Genomic DNA, 17,929 nt, shown 5'->3' with positions numbered 1-17,929 from the left:
AGTAATCTCTAAGAAAACCCCCAGGTTTAGCGGATAAACTTTGAGACCAAAAAGGACTGGAAAAGACGTACTACTCTGTGGTCCAACTGGTGATACCTGCTCTGATGGCTGACCCCATTAGACAGCATAAGGGTGTTGGATGGGGATGTCTCGTAGCTGAGTTGACGAGGATCAACATGAGAGCGGGACGACACATGTAGCAGGAAGAAAGACAGCTAGTCAAGAAAGTAAGTGTTTGGGACACAAAAAAATCCCAGGTTCTGAAGCCTCTTTTCGCTAGACATGAAACGGGAACAAAAGGGAGGGACTAAGGATCACTGTCCTGTTAAAAGTTGAGGATCTGGTTAGGTGCCATTCTGCTTGCCCACTCATTTCCATTCCCAACACTCTTGTATCAGTCAACCCTATTCCTTTTGTGATAAGAACAAACCAAGTAGGGAAATTCAAGTTGATCTTAAGTCATTTTTTGAACACTTGATGGTTACAAGGACCATGTGTTGCACCAAGAAAGGTTTCAGCAGTTCTGCGGATGGGAGAGGGTTTATGTGGGGAATACAATAGTAGAACAACAGAGTGTCCGAGCTTCTGCACACTTTTAAGTCCTAATTGTTAGGACAGTGTTGCAGTTCCCACCATCTGATAAAGGTGTGGCTACCATTGTGGATTGGGGAGAATATTATTTCCATGCAAGGCAAAACTGAATCGAGAAGGTAGGTCGGGAGGAGGGTTTATACTGAAAGTGATGAAGATCTTGCAAGATATACGTGAATTGGATACCTCCCCAGAACATTGAAGAGGTTTTCTTCATATATTTCACAAGAAGGGCAGAAGAGGCCCTTAAAGTGAAGGTACAAGATATAATCAATGTGAAGTGCCATGACACAGCCATGAATGTATTACAGAAAGTTCATAAAGAAGACCATCCATGCTTGCTTTTTGCAGAGTCATGGAAGGATCCGATCATAGGCATTTTGAAGAAATCAACTATGGTATTTGCAATTAATAGAAATGCGTTAATTACATAAATGCCAGTAAAGGGAAATTGTGTTTGATCATCCAGCACTAGACTCTTTGGTAGTCCATGTTGTCAACCTAAGGGGGAGAGCACATGTATTTCCCCCTAAATCCCCTGTTGAAATGATTTACTTTATGGGTAAAAAGGTGTTGGATTGGGGATAATTAGCCTTGAAGTCAATTCAAGCTCTGACAAGTGTGGGACGTTATCGGTTTATGGCAACTGTTGGAAGCAGCAGAATGTATAGCACCAAGACTCAGACGAATTATTGAAAAAGGTACAGCAGATGATGATGTAACACAGGAGGTTTCATTCAAATATGGCTGGATGCAATTGATTACGCAGTCTGACCTATGTCAATGTCTGCAGTGTTGAAAGGACATGGTTAGTTGAGGTCGTCTTTTTGGGGGTATTTCTTATATAAGATTTTGTATATGCCTTTTCAAAGAGTTATTTCGAGATATGGTAGATCTTATCAGAATGAGGTTTAAGCATTCCATAAAGATTGCATGCACTGGTCTACTGCAGTATGTGTATGTCGTCTGTGCCACAACATTGAGAAAGGTACTTCTGGACAGAGGCAATCTTCTAGGAAGCCTGCACAAAGGTGAGAAGGAAATAAGAAGGCAGCATCTTAACCTGCAGTAGTACATGGAGCTCGTTTTAGCATTGGAAGCTGGTGTGGGGCAGATAGGTAGATTTCTTTTGCAGTTGGAAAATGATTACCTGAACCAGTGGGTCCTGAAAAATAAAGAGAAATGTTAGTGTTCCATTTTTTTAATCCTCTGCCAGACTTGGGAAAGTTAATCACCCACTGTTAGTGTTAGTAATTTAGTAAATGGCTAAACAAAAAAGAGGCATATGAAAATTAAACAGATAAAATTGCCACAGAAGGTTTTACTTGGGGTAATTTATAATCTTCGAAAAAGATCTCTCGACCATAAGACCTATTTTGGACTGGATGATGTCTCCACATGTATTAGTATATGGTCTCAAGTGTTCAGTGGGAGCTGGCACTGCCCCCACAGACCCTCATGAGTGTCTAGTGTGCTAAGGAAAGATACACACCTGTGTCACTATAAACTCCCCTGGGGGGGGGGGGAGTGCATAAAATAATAAACCCTGACATTCTTCAGCTCACGAACATCTACACAAGAAAAGAAACTAATAGAAATTGGGGTTATTTTCATTGTCAATCTGATCTGGATAAATACATATTTACTTTTCCCTCTGCTATCTCCCATATTACCTGATACGCCTCTGCAAGTTGCTGAGAGTCCTAGTAGTTGGGTTTTCCTGTTAAAGTTCCCTGTAAACCCTTTCTAAACTGCTGCATTACAGCTTCCTTGCTGGTTTATACTAACATATATATACATTTCACTAGACTTGACTCCATGTGTCTCTTTCAAGAGTTCAACTCCTTGAGTCGTTTGGTCTTCATGGTCTCAATTTAATTTTGACAGCTGAACATAGTTGAAATAAATATCTTTGAATATTGCGACCTTGTAACATGCTTTATACCAGGCATACTTAAAATTTGAGGAACTTGTATACTGACTGACTTTAAATTACTTTTACAGTAAATATATATATTTATATGAAATTATATTCTAACTATGTACATTCCTTGAAGGGATGAAGACTGGTAGATCCTCAAAGATATTCACGGAGAACACAACCACATCTCCGCGCCTCTCTCTCTCCTTTTCTCTTTGATCGCACAAATGCTTGAAATGAATGCACGCACAAGCAGGAGCTATCCCAATAGCACAATATAACTTAGCTTCTCGGTTAGATGTGCATGCATGCACGAGCAGCTGCTCATCCTTACAATTTCATGCGACTTGGCTTCACAGTTTGACGAGCATGGGTACTCGAGCAGCGTCTCGTCCCGGCAATTCAAAATATACACAAATGCGAGGACAGCAGCTCGCCTTTACCATTCAATGCATGTGCGTGAGCGAGCTGCGGCTAGCCTATATTTAACTACCCAGCTCTGCTCTAAATGCTACACTGCAATTAATTCTATGGGAAAGTTCTTGCTGCAAAGTTACACACGACTCTTCCCAAGCTCTATACACCTTCCAAAGTCTTTAGAAATGAGACTACACCTATTCTAGTTTTCCTGAAGCAACTCTTTTTAAACTCCAATTCGCCGGGCTCCCACAGTTGTAATGGTAACTGGAACCTGTCCCATGTTGAAAAGATCTTCAAGTAATGTTTTCAGAAGCCTTACTCACAGTTTTCTCCAAAACTTCACTAGGAGATCTTCAAAACATGACCAGTTTCTGATCAGCTTAGGCAAAAGGCAGTTTAGAACTCTGCTGAAGGGTCTTTGTCCACTGTCATCACCTAAGAGCCAACCAATGATCAGAGATACCCCCAACATCTTGGAATGGGGTACACTCAGGTCTCTGGCAAAAATTATTCAAGAAAAGTTGCACAACCCCCTGATAAATCCACTCATACATTCAACACACTTTCCCATATTTGCCTACTACTTCAGACTTCTAAACAAGGGAAACTGACAACTTGTTCATAACAACAAGAAGTCCAAAGATTTGCTAACCATTACTGTTTGGAATCTGATGCTAGGCCAGAGGCTGTATTTGGAGGATCAATAAGTAATATATGTTTGCATAGTGGATCCTATTGATTTATGAATCTGAAGCCCTCTATGCACATCTTCAGTGGTTTTGGTGTAGTGATCATTCAAAGTAACGAATCTGCACGAAAGAACATGCATTATGAGGAAAGGTTACATGAATTGGGGTACCCTTGATCTGGTAGGTACTTTGTTCGCCCTGCAGAGCCTTTATCACCCCCACATCCCCCAAAATGTGCTTAGTGTAGCAGTGATTAGAAGTATCGAGGGAGTCTTTGACTGGGGTGTGGGATGTTGATCATCCCCTAGGTTGCAGCACTTCTGGGTGGTGTTAGCAATGTCTGTAAGATGCCCTGAGATTCTACCCCTGCTCACAACCCCTCTCTGTGTTCTAGGAGCATGAAAAAACTTCCAAAGGTCCAGGTTGCTGGCTGTGATATTTCAACGACAAAAACTGCAGAGCAAAAAAAGTACCCATCAGAACCAATGTTAGCCTGGGGTACCAAACCTTTTCTTATAGTCCATGACAGGAGGTGTTTTCCAAGATTCCTTTACTGTTTCTGCAGGCATCTAGGGCTTACTCTCAAGGATCAAAAATGTATTCATCAGCATGTGCATGCCACAATGGTGTTGTGTGAAGCTGTCCTCGTGAAAGTTTACCGATGTAATTGTCATATCACACTCACACATATCATTTATTCTCCCTATTATCTCACACCTCACCCCATCTTTCATGTACTTCCATTACCTGTTCTGAGCCACTCAACATTGACTGCTAACTCCAGCTCTAGAATGAAAGCAAATCCATCATAGAATGCCATTTTACCATTCACGTAGTGTACTGTTTTGGACGTCACTTGGTAGAGTAATTGTAATTATTTAATTATACAGCGCTTATAGACAGGTAGAGTGCTTCAAAGCTTTTCAAGGTGGGAAGGGAGCAAGTAATTACAGTTATCATTCTTAGGCCTTGAAGTTTCTGAATTATCTAACCGAAAAAAACTAGCATACTAGGCCTGACGCATTTCTCCTAGTGCAAGTGCATGAAGTGTTACAGTTGCGACCAAGCAAGGGAGGGGGGGACAACAAAAGGGTATAGGGGGCGGCAGACAGGACAGACAAACCTGTTAGTCCTAGTACATTCAGATCATGCATGCGTACAGACAGAGGTGTGAGGATGGAGGATGTGGGGGGAGCGTGTCCAGTCCAGCAGTACCCTGGGTAAAGTGCGAGAGGTTGCCCCGCTCATGGAGCGTAATCTGAAAGTGCAGTAATGCTGAACATAGTGCAGCGGCACAGAGGCAAGTGCAAAAGACTGGAGGGGGAGCCTGGGACCTATGAGGCTCTGGAGGTGAACCAGGCAACCAGCCAGCAAAACTGAACAGAGTTGGGGAGGGGAACTGGAGAAGGATGGTGGAGAGAAAAAGAATGGAGGTTAGCAGAGGACAGGGGGAGAGAAGAGAAAGTTCTTGAGGAGTTTCCGGAACTTAAGGTGTTCCAGCTCAAGACGGAGAGAGGCAGGGAGGCTGTTCCAGAGGGTGGCACCTGCATAGAAAAACTAAGGCAAAAGCAGTAATTGATAAATCAATTTAAAGTTTACTTTCTTTGTCAGAAATAAGTGACATATGTACACATGTATTATATCTTTGTGATTCTTCTTTCAGTCTCAAATAAAGGAGTGGTCTGTGGTACTGAAAAATCGAGATATACCCTGTTCTGAGGATTTCTCACTCTCGGGCACTTTGGGAGATCCTGTGAAAATCAGAGCCTGGAACATCGCAGGTTTACCATCAGATAACTTCTCAATTGATAACGGCATTGTGATCTCGTAAGTTTGGAACATTGACACATGATGGCTTGAATGATGTCTGTCTTGGGATATAGGGCTGGGAGTCATTTCACTTCCACTACAATGCTATGAAACTAGCTAGTATTCATGAAAGATAAGTGTTCCCTTTCTCTCTTTACGTACTGTGCCATTGACTATGAATGTGAATCTATGACCTAGTTTTAGCAAAATCATGGAAGAATAAACATGTCTGGTGTAAATCAGAAATATATAGCTCCACAAGATGTTTTAAGCCTCATCATGAGTTTGGCGGTAGCTCTTAAATCCGGCGGTAGCGCGGTTACTGCCAGATGTAAAGGTCTGCCAAATCACACCTTCGGCTGATTTCCTCCCAGCTCTCAGCTGGGGTGAAATCCACCGAGATTTTGCCGATTTTCGGCGCGTTTACCGCCGGCGGGAAATCCGCCGCCAGTAAAAGCGCAAAATTTCCCCATTGAGCACAAAGGGGAATGGGGAATTCCCGAATGGGCTCAATGGGGGATGGGGATTTCCCGTTCCACCAAACCCGTGATCCTGCAATTATAGCGCCGGTGGGTTTGGCGGTAGGGCTAATAACGCCAGCGCTATTAGCGCCGGCGTTACCGCCCAACTCGTGATGAGGCCCATTGAATAATTGTTGGGTTTATACTATGCTGATGTTCCAGGATGAAGTAAATGAAAAAGGGAATGCAGATATGCATTCAAAATAAATTGGTGGAAAGGGAGAACCTTGGGGACCCCACAGGTGACTGTAGAACAGGTCGATGGAAAAGGCCCTGTTGGTCTTTCTGAAGGCAGCCTTTCTGAAAACAGTGAAGCCACTGATCCCCAGTATTGCATCTTTCCTAGATACTCCTACTTAGCAATATTCCAACCATCTGGCTGGGGAACCCCAGAGATTCTGTTTGCACCTTAATGCATTTAACATCACCCTTGGCGTGCATGAGCAGGGTGCTGCTCCTTTAAGATCTCATCTACAGCCATGCCATTGTGACACAGCCAGGCCATTGTGACACAGCCAGGCCATTGTGACACAGCCAGGCCATTGTGACACAGCCAACCCACATTCCAAAGATTGGATTTTCACTTTCAGATTATTTTCTACGTGTTGGAGAAGGGACCCCTTGGAGCGGGATTGTGCTTCCCAGTGTATATATGTGAATGTGGTCCTGTGACAGCTGATGTATCCACCATTTGAGCCAAAGCACAGCTGTGATTTCACGTTTCTCACTCAGAAGACAGCCTTTTTGCTGGCAATAACATCAGCCAGGCGAGTGAGTAAATTGCAGGCTCTGTCAGCTGACAGCCTTAATACAGATGTTATGAAGGATAAGCTGATGCTATGGTGAAGCTGTCTTTTTTACCTATACATATAATCCAGTCAGTTTAGCTTCCCGATGTTTTATCTCCTCCACACCCATCTATGACAGAGAGGAAGCTTCACAGAATGGACCCGTAAAGGGGGTCTGAGCTATTACATTGATAGGTCAGATGAGGACAGCATGTACAGCCAACTGTTTGTAGCTTTTGGCCATACATTTTGGCGGCGATGGCAGTGACCAAGCAAACCATCTGCAGGTGGACTTCTGCTTACTTTAGACTTTGCTATGAAATAGTTTGCAAGTGTCAGGTTTCCTTCCCCTGTTTAGGCTATTTTCCCTTATTCAAGTTTCTTTCCCATTATTTCTCTTTTATTATCCTATTTAGATTAGCCTTGTGTGGGTGGGAAGTTTTCTATTGTAGTTGGTTTGGTCTTAACTTGCTGATTCAGAATCCTGGTTCTGACCCAAGGCAAAATGGAGTTTCACAGTGACAGCTCTGATTGGTTAGAAAACACTGCTGAACAAAAATGAACATTCTAAACTGTCACTCTTTGCCTTTCATCATCTAAACCCCAGCTGAGAGGACGTGTTTAGTGACTGCTCCTGCTTTAGACTTGGGCCTGGTGGATTTTGTCCTTCAGGCGTTAGCAGTTGAGCGGCTACTTTCTTGGGGGTTTCAGGAGAAGCTATCAGCTGTCAGGAATTCGTTTTGAAGACAGGAAACTCTTAAGATCTATAAGAAATCGTTCTGGAGATAAGTGACTTTGTTTCAATTGCAGCTCTGTTTATCTTAATGACATTTAAGTGAGAACTCGTCGGGATGTTACCTTTGAATTTGTATTTTTGAACTTTCGGAGTGCGATTGAACGCTATTTTGTAAAACGCGTACTACGTGTAATCTGAAACTAACCGTAGAACCTTTGCGCGTGCGAGAGTATTCAACTGCGCATGTGTTTTCCAGCGCGTGTGCTTCCTAGCGCGTGAATCTGTTCGTCGCGTGAGAACTCTATAGCGCGTGTGTTTTCCAGCGCGTGTGATTCCTAGCGCGAGAATCGGCTTGCCGCGTGAGAACTCTATAGCGCGTGTGTTTTCCAGCGCGGGTGCTTCTTAGCGCGAGAATCGTTCGTCGCGTGAGAACTCTATAGTGTGTGTGTTTCCAGCGCATGTGCTTCCTGGCGCGATAATCTGTTTGCCGCATGAGAACTCTATTGCGCGTGTGTTTTCAAGCACGTGTGCTTCAGCGCGAGAACTCAATTGCGCGTGTGGTTACTTGCGCGTATGCTTTTTTAACGCGTGTACTCGACCGCGTGTGAACTCTTTGCGCGTGTGTTATAAGGGGCATGTGAATAGGCGCGGAAACTTATCAGCACGGGAGTTTACTAGCGCATGTGTTATCTGCGCATGATTCCGTTTGCGCGTGAATTCTGCTTTGCGTGTTTTTACAAGCGCGTGTGTTTTCTGCGCGTGGACTTTTCTTACAGTGCGCGTGTTCTTCAACGCAGGAAGTTTTCATCGTGCAAATCTTCTGTATTGAGATTATCTGCGTGTGTGTTCAGCACGTGTTTCTTCAAGAATTCACAAACTTTATTGAATTGTAAAAAGTTTGAAAACAAAAGAAAAGTTTGAAAAAGAAAGAAAATATAAAGACTATTTAACTGAACAACTAGTGAATTTTGGAAAAAAGGCAAAGAACAAAACTTTCCAGGTTTGCCCATATTAAGAAGTTGCTGTGAATTTCAAGAGTCTCAAATAAGAGAGATTTTCAGCTTCTTTACAAGCTTCTCTAAGAAATTTCAAGAGAAGAACCAGGTATGATTCTTAATTATTAGTTAAGGATTTAAAGTCTTTCCCACTCTTAAGGTTAGGTAAGTAATAAAAGGATTTGTATCTGCTTTTCTTATATCCTCTGCAGGTTCAGCTTTGGTTAGCCTTGACGCAGTCAGCCTGGTGTTGTTTTGTTATCCACTTCCCCCTTTCCCTTTGGGGTGTAGTTTGCAGAGCTGAATTGAAATCTAGTTCTGGGGATTACATTTCAGGGGGATTGTCGGGGGATCAGCAGCTTCCGCGGACACAGGACCTCTCAGCCTGACAGCAAGTCTTCCACTGGAGAGGGTTTGCTAAATTCCTCTAAAGATCATGCATCAATGACCATCCTTCTGAGATGGTACTGATCGAAGAAATCTGGTGACTTTTTACACTCTGCTTACATTTGCTTTGCCAAATGTTTGTACTAATGCAAAGACACAGGCTTTGTTTGGGAGATCCGCGGGGTAACACATCTTTGGTTGAGTGTATCTCTTTATTTTTGGAGCATACATTGCCCCTCCTTCCTAAATCATTAAGCAGTGCTGGGAAAATCCTTCTAAAATAAGCAATCTACAGGGAAATAGAATCCATCATTGAAATAGGTTGCGGGCCTTACGCTCAATGTGGTTCTGATGGATACAAAGTCTCCCCAGCAAATTCCTTATCTGCTGGCCCTCCGCTCCTGAGCCACCTTAGAATTTTCCCAGTCCACATGTGGCAGGGAGTATCCAAGGAACGTTGGGCTCATAACGTGTGGTGCCACTTATAGCTGGGACACTATCACTTCTGGTGGAGTTCACAAGGACCACTTCCAGTGATACAAGTATGGTTGGTACCACCTGGTCCTGTTTTAGTATGATTTAAAATATCAGCCGCCTAAGCCTGGCAGCTGGACATTTCAAAGGTGCTGTAGTTGAGACATTAGAGCTCACCGAGAAGTGCCCTGTTTGCCTGGAAGCTCCCGCAAGGCGTCCTGCTAAGACCGTGGATTACCTGCACTTCGTGGATAATACTGTGGACTTATTCACTTTGTTTGTATAGGCCACACCCACTTTTTTGGCAACTCCTTCAAATTGGCATGGCCGTGCGCACCGAGAAGTGCCCGGAAGTGCCCTGTTTGCCTGGAAGCTCCCGCGAGGCGTCCTGCTAAGACCGTGGATTACCTGCACTTTGTGGATAATACTGTGGATTTATTCACTTTGTTTGTATAGGGTGAGCATTCAGCCCACTTTTGGAAGAACATCTAGTACATTAACGTACATTAATATACTTTAATACACCTAAAAAACCTTCTTTTTTCTTTTTATAATTAGCCATGCCCACTTTTTTGGCAACTCCTTCAAATTGGCACGGCCGAGCGCACCGAGAAGTGCCCGGAAGTGCCCTGTTTGCCTGTTAGCCGGGAGCAGGGGCGAGGGCGGCGTTAGTTTCTTCCCTTTTTTTGGGGGGAATTAAAGAATTGGGAAACACCCGACTCCCGAGTACAACCACTAGAGAAAGCTCCTTGCGCGTGTATGAGGACAGAGGCTGTGTTGAAATAGGAGACATTTACCGTCTCGCATAGAACCGCGTTATAAAGCCAATTTATCCTGAGTACGCAGCAAGGACACGGGGAACGTGGAGCACAACGCTATTGACCTCCCCATGTAGGGTACTGTGGTATTTCTTCTTTCTTTTAAGTGGAGGGTATTTTTGGTATTGTATATACAACTGGGCGGGGAAGGTGGTGCTCCACGTATTGTGGCATGAGGGGGGTTCTCCAGTGTTTGTTACGTGCATAGTTTGACCTTTTGATTGTCGGGAGTTTTTTTATTTTTTGGAAAACTATGGCATAGGCAGTTGAGAAAAACTGTGTTTGAAAAGTGTTTACCCTTTATGTCACAACCACTTTATTTAAACCTGGCGCGGCTAAACTTAAACCAAATTTATGTAATCTAAAGAACTTGATGTGTACGTGCCATTCTATTACATACACAGTGTAGCCCAGGTTCTACACAGTATAACTTTGCCGGAGTATGGTAGGCACCCGTAGTGGAAAGCTATATACCCAGTGTGAGGCTGCTAAAATCTGGAAAAAAAAAATATTCTGATTACAAGTGGAACCTTTGTCTTCCCTAACATTAAAAGTGTATTAGGGGTAAATCAGTACGCCCTGAATATGGATATAAAATTCCCCAAGAACCTTATGGGGGAAGGGGCCTCTGTAAAATGGGAATTGAGTGGTATTGATTTTCCCCCGCTCCCAGTTGCATCGGGAGACACAGTAAAGGAGCCATGTGAGCCACCAAAGAAGGTTGATTTGCCTGAGGAGCACAAGCATAAACGCTTTCTAAGTGTACAAGATACACTAATAAGGCCCTCAACCCTAAATATGGATGACACCCTGCCCTCCAGGCCACAGCTGGTCACATCCCTATTAGCTTCTGTGTTATCTGCGGATGTGGATAAAAGGGTTACATTATCCACAGGACTGTCAACACCTGTAAGGGCCTGGGGAGGAGGGGGGCATGATAATGTGCACCTCCATTAATCCAGTTTGGGTAGAATGGAGGAGCACGCCTTAGCATCCTCCTCCTCCCAAACCCTCGCAGAGGATACGAGAGAAGGGAGGGGTATGTTTGGAAGTGAGAATCGGGGGATCCACGGCCAGATCTTCATAAATGCTCCGTCCAACTATTCCTACTGCTCCTCTGAATCATGACTTTGAGGAATCTGCCCATATACATGCCTCTGAGGAATCGAATACTGAAGATATTGTTCACACGTTAGAATCCTTTCCGGTCCTAACCAGGATTCTTAATCTCCTGGACAAGGGGCATGAAAGGACACACAGAGAGATTCTGGAATTGCGAATCATGATGGTAGAATGCTTGGAAAAAGTAAGCAGGGTGGAAGGGTTTGTTCATGCCCTGAACACATAAAAAACATATTCTACCATTAAACAAGGCACCCAAGTTGTGGCACAGTATAGGCTCCCAAACGGGTGATGAAGTGAGAGAAAATAAGACTGAGAGTAAAAATGTGCAAGAGGGTTCGACTGAAGATTGGAAGGAATTGAAGAAGTTGATATTGATCAACTCAGAGAAGATAAAAAATGTGGAAAACCAGAGAGTAGTGGAGTATGAAACTGGAGATAGTAAAGAAATTAATCCCTCAGAACTCAGTATTGGAAGTAAACCCGATAGTCCATCTGTTCTACTGAAGGTTTTAGAAGAGGAGGCGACAAAGGATCAGACACTGAAACGAACACAAGATATAGAGCCTAATCAGGGAGAAGATCAACTCTTTGACGTGTTATCTCCCATAGAGAAAAGAAAATGAGGGCTACAGCTATTAAAAGAAGAGTGAAGAGTGAAAGGGTTGCTAATTCAGGATCAATAAAGAAATCTCAAAATCAACCTTCCATAAAAATAAAAAATACGAACATGAACATCAAAAACATTTGTAGTTTATCAGGTGAGGGTGGTATATTAGACTTTACCCAACTTAATGAAGAAAGCAAGTTAGCATTGAATGTAAAGGAAGATCTAGGAAGGCAGGATTTGGGAAGAGAGGGAGCCCCCCCACAGACAGCAGAAATTGAACGCAAGGCACATGTTGCCGAATACGGAGAAGCATCAAACACCCTGTTTGAAGTCATGGACCACAAGGGGAAAATTGCCACCACCACACAAAAAAACAAAAAAATAGAAATAAATAAGAAAAAAAAAGAAGACCCTAAAAAGTCTACTGATATTAGATCAGAAGGCTGCAAAGAGGTTCGGAGCATCCAACAGTTCTTCAGCACAAAAACAAAAGAAAAGACTGTTACAGAAACAGTTCAGGAGACAGCACTGGATAAGGCAATACATCAGGTTGCACCCAAGGTACCAGACACCGTTACTAGCCAAGTCCAGCAGGAGGGGACGGGAATTGCGGGGGGAGGCTCAAATTAAGGAAGCCAGTGATAATGTTTCAACTGTTGTTCCTAGTGAAGATATAAAAAATTCTGGTACAGGAAGCTCTTCTCAAAATTCTTCAATAGTCATCTAAGCTGGCTTTAACCCTCCCTGTTCCTATAGTGCATTTGGAGCGCAAATCTTTGGAGGGAGAACTAAGGAGGAATCCTCCTGAAACAGTGACAGAAAGTAAAGAAGTTCATAGTCTACAGGGACTAAATGATTGATCCCATGAAGATGGATTAAATATTGATATGCCAAACTTAAAACATGACTATCCCTCCACTAAGGCCTTGGTCAACCCTACTGCCACGTGTGCGGAAGGCAGAGTGGAAGATCCACCAATTAATCGAATACAACAGGTGGATAATGAATTTGATGAACGTATTAGAGAAAAAATTGAACCATGGAATCTAGAGAAGGCCCATGAAAAAGGAAGAGATCTCAATGTAGGGCGGGATGTGAAGTTTGAGACCAGAGGGGGTAGGGAGTGGGAATCAGATAGGCACCTGAAGCAGGAGGAACAAGATCTTTGGTATCAATATGCTGGGCAGGAGGACTGGAGAGAATGGAGGGAACCGAAATATGTGGATGACCCTAGTGTCATATTGAATTTTGTATTAACAATAGGAGGTCCCCCTTCACTAAACCGAGTAAGGATCCTCTCCCTGTTTAATGAAATTCCTCGCCTCTCATTGATCTCCTCGGGGGATATTAAGCTCATATTCTATATTCACCCGACGAGATATGATTGTGTTAGGATTGTGTTCTACTCGAGAGCAAACTATGAGCTTGTACTCACAGAAGGAGTGGCTCTGCAAAGATTCGGTTATGATATTGTACATTTTAGTCAAGGTTCGGGAACACAACAGGGTGGGGAGTGGACAGGTTACTCCAGTAAGTTAGAAGGGAATAAGCAAGCACAAGGAGGTTACAACATAAATATTGAGAAACAACTCAAAGGCATGAATGAGCTTGGAACATTGGCTAATCCCTGAGAGAATCTATAGCCAAGATTGAAGGTCTGACAGACTCCACCTAGAGTATTGCGAAGTTAAATTTTCTATCATGGAACTTTTGGGGGTCACGTCCACTAATGTACTCTGTAAACACTTGTTCAGAGCTTGTGAAATACTCCTTCCTGTGCATGCAAGAAACCTGGGCAACAACCAATTTTTTTCTAGATGGTTTCCCAATTTTTCAGGAGCCAGCCATGAAAAAAACTAAGGGGAGACCGGCTGGGGGATTGCTTATCGCCATAAAGAATAATGCTAACTTTGAAACCATAAAGAACTTTAGTATTAATAAAGGTTGTATAGCCTCGCTTATAAACGTGGGCCGGAAGTGTGCACAAACTTATTTGTTAATCATAAACATATACTGGCAACCAGAGTGCGATCTAAAGAAGTATATTGAATCCATTGACTCAATGATTCAGGAATGCCAGGACCTAAAGAAGGATTTGTATATTGTTATGTGTGGGGATTTTAATTCTGAAATATGTGTGGAAGAAGAACTACATGCAGGAAGGGTTGGTCGGACTGGAAATGAGTGGGGGGACACACGTAAATACCATCAAGGGCAACAATGGGCACAATTTATAGGCGGCTGGAGGCTTTATTGTGTAAATAATTTTTGGGAGAATCTATGGACAAATCCACCTGGTTAAATGGGAAATGGAGCTCTACTATTGATTACATTTTTGTGGGTACCAAGACTTTTTCGCTCATACATGAGTTTATATTAATTGAAATACTGGAGAGTGACCACAAAATGTTAAGAATGGTAATAGTGACTGAGCTGGAAAGAACTGATGTTTCTAGTTACTATACTTCGCTGTCCCTGAATGCCAAACAGAATCGAATTGTGTGGCACAAAACCAACATCAACAGAGTCAACACATTTTTCCAAGAAGATTTTAACAATAGTACGTACATCCAAAAAAAATTATTATATACCCAAAATTCATTTGGGGGGTTATATAGAGTCCATCGTTATTGGCAAAGGGGGATTAAACAAAAAAAAAGAATATACAAATAGGAAAGAACCCCACAAGCATGCATTTTCTGAAGAAATGAAAACACTAAAGAACGACGTAATCGTGAAATACTTGGGTACCTAACATTTCATAAAAACTCACAAAAATTGATGAATAGAAGTGAATTCTCTCTGTTAAAAAACAAATGGAAGAGGAAAGCCAGGTGCCTACGCGCCAAACTGTACCAGGGAGATGCGGAAGATATGTTTGCATCTCTTCGTGATGCTAACGCACATAGATTTTGGGCACTGGTTAATAAGGGAGGTACAACGCAAATGAAAGCTCAATCTGTTTGTGTAAATTCAGAACAATGGGAAGGACACTTTGATGCTCTATATACCCCTCCGGTTGTGGTTTGGAATCCTTCACTGTATATTGCAGATGTTTTATGGGATATTCCCTTTGGGGTCAAAGATATCAAATGTATCATTGTCAAAAGCTCTTCTTCGCGGGCCCATGGCCCAAATATGCTCTGCAATAATGTTATGAAGGGAAATGTAAACATATGGGCAAAAATGTTATTCCTCTTATTTGAAGACATTCTGCGCACAAAGACCATCCCTTCTAGTTGGAGAATGTCATATATTGTACCCATCTATAAAAAGGGGGATAGGGCACTTCCTTCAAGTTACAGACCCATTGCTTTGCTAGATGTTGATTCCAAAATTTTCGCAACTCTTATATTGGATCATATTCGCAGTTGGATGGACAAGTTTAAGATTTTGTCCCCAAATCAGTTTGGGTTTAGAAAAAATGTAGGTACTGACGCAGGAGGTCTTTTAATTAACATCTTACAAAATGCAGCATGGACCCCAGGAAATTCACCTATTTATATAGCGTCAATTGATCTTACTGCAGCTTTCGATCTAGTGGATAGATCAATTTTGTGGTCCAAACTTGAACATTTAGGAATGCGAACACCTTTGCTATCTGTATTGTATAATATACATGAGGATTCTAGGCTTAAAGTGAGACTTAATGTGAAGGGTGCACTGTCTCAAGAGATTAGGGTTAAAAATGGTCTAAGGCAAGGATGTATCTATGCACCAACCATTTTTAATCTGTATTTTTCTGATATGGGGCAGAGTTTTACACACCTTTTAGTTAATTCACCAAAAATTGAGGGTTCTAAGATTGTATGGACTGCCTATGCAGACGACGTGACCCTGTACGACTATACTCCCATTGGACTCAGCGTCTCCTATCTGCTTTTAAAGATTACATTTTTGTAAATGCGTTAAAAATAAACTACTCAAACAGTTATAGTCTGTCTTTCCCATAAGAAACAACGAAATTGCTTCTCATGGTTTTTAAACCATGTGAAACTTCCCACCGGTACAGCAATAAGATACCTTGGGTATCCGGTATTCGGGGACAAAAAAAGGAGAATTTTCACAACTTACTGAATGCAAAGGTGGGCACAATGATCAAAGTGCGCAAAATAAATTTGAAATATGGAAAATGTTCATTAATGCCCTGTATTCGCCTGTACAAAAGCTGAATTGTAGCCCAATTTTTTTACGGCGTGGAATTGGCTCCATTATGGTGCAGGACCGAGGTGGCATTATACAAAACTAAATGGTAAAATCAATGGTGAGGTGTCTGCCTAAATGTGGGCCCCTGGCGGCAATTCGCTATTAACACGGCCTGCATTAATTGAGGAGCATTTTGGAATGGCGAAGAATGTCCCTCTATAGGAAAATGATTACCAGTAATGAACCTACATTGTATGATATTATGGGGAAGGGCATACAGAGTGGTGCGCCTACATCAAAATATTTGAGAGACATGATGGAAGAAGCTAACGCTGTACTGGATTTATTGGGTGTCCCTAGAGATATGCTAATTAGGAACTCAATGAAAGTGAAAGAATTACTGTCACATGCGGATTGGAACTTTACAGTACAAGAGGTTAGGAAAACCTGCCTATACAATCACATTGTAAATGACAGTAAAAAGATGGGGGAATCTGCACCATATCTAATTAAATTTCCAGATAGAGAATGGAGACAGTACTTTATGAGATTTCGATTTAATGTACTGGGAACGGGTGAAATACAAGACATTAGAAATTTGCGAAGTTAGGTGTCACTCGTTTTGCCTGTTTTGTAAGCAGAAGGATTACTGTGAGACACTAGTGCACTTGTTGACCAAATGTGACGAATTAAGAAAGGAACGCATCAGTTACTTCAGCTGTCATGTACCAAATACTGAGTGCGTGGATTTGGAGCTTTTGTGGCAAGATAGGCTGCATGGGAAAAGAGTAAAGCTACAGATCGCAATAATAGGATTTCTAAAAATGTGTTGTCGTTTATGAAATCTAGTTTAAACAACACAATATAACTCTATATAATGTACTTACAATGCACTGACACCTTTATAACTAGCGTGCTGAGTCTTATGAAATCCTGCTAAAGCAATATGAGATAGTTCCACCTAACGTACTCATAATGCACTGGTATCACATTAATTTTCAAAGTAACACACCCGTGTGGCCTATGGAAATGACAACTGAAACTCTTATGTACTGTTAGAAAGAAAATTGATGTGTCTATGGAGGTGTGTTACTGTATGTATTTATTGGATCTTATTGTAACTATCTTATCACTATTAGTTACACTGCCTTTTAGAATTTTAAGATTTGAGTTTTAAGGAATTTTATGGAAATCGTATATGTATTTGCTATATGAAATTTGTCAGAAAACCTTGAAACTTCTTTGTTAGGATTAATTGTGCCTGTCTAAATTTTGATGTTTCTTCTTACGTTTAAAAAAAAATGTGTTCTTGTCATTTTGTAAAAGTTACTTTGTAACTATAAATAAATATTTTTAAAAAAGGAGCTCATTTAAAAATTGAGCGCAAATTGCCCGAAGGGGACCACTTACATGCAAAGAGGTTCCCTCTAGACAATTTTCGTAATTTGCACTCTGGAGTGCAAAAGAGAAGTGTAAAGTTGCGGCTGAAGCATCTTTATGCAGTGTAAAATGAGCAAATGCTGCCTGCTATGTTATAGCAGGCGGCATTTACAATGATTTCCCATGTAACCCGCCATCTTTTTGCTGGTGTCAAAATCAGGCGGATTACCTGGGAAATGATTGGTTTTACGCCAGCATAAAAACCCACATGCTGGCATAAAACCAAGATGTTTTTGTAGGCGGAGGGTAAAAGGGAGGCAGAAATGTAACTCCCATTCTGCCCCCCACCTCTGCGTTAAAAAATCAAAGTTGCCCCTGAGTGTGAATGGAGGAATTAACGCAGGCCTAAATCCTTCCAGCCTGTCTTTTGCCCCTTAATTCATGCTCTGGGGACTTCCAAAATGAGCACCATTATCTTTTGCTGGACCAGAGTGATCTCTAAAGTATGTAACTCATTTCTTT

The 17,929-nt window shown here is 42.1% G+C and overlaps 1 protein-coding gene across 2 annotated transcripts in view; it reads left to right on the top strand.

The window, feature by feature from the left end:
* Positions 1-17,929, top strand: part of DNAH7 (dynein axonemal heavy chain 7) — a 1,167,586-nt gene that overhangs the window by 833,044 nt on the left and 316,613 nt on the right. For both annotated transcript variants that reach the window (XM_069615701.1, XM_069615700.1), the window contains one exon: positions 5,285-5,448. In XM_069615701.1, coding sequence (XP_069471802.1) covers positions 5,285-5,448 — 164 coding nt within the window. The remainder of the gene's footprint in view (positions 1-5,284; positions 5,449-17,929) is intronic.

This window comes from Ambystoma mexicanum, chromosome 9 (genome assembly GCF_040938575.1).
Source record: "Ambystoma mexicanum isolate Mex_15411 chromosome 9, UKY_AmexF1_1, whole genome shotgun sequence".
NCBI lineage: Eukaryota > Metazoa > Chordata > Amphibia > Caudata > Ambystomatidae > Ambystoma > Ambystoma mexicanum.
Note: the sequence above shows the minus strand (reverse complement) of the source record. Positions and strands in the feature narration are given on the sequence as shown.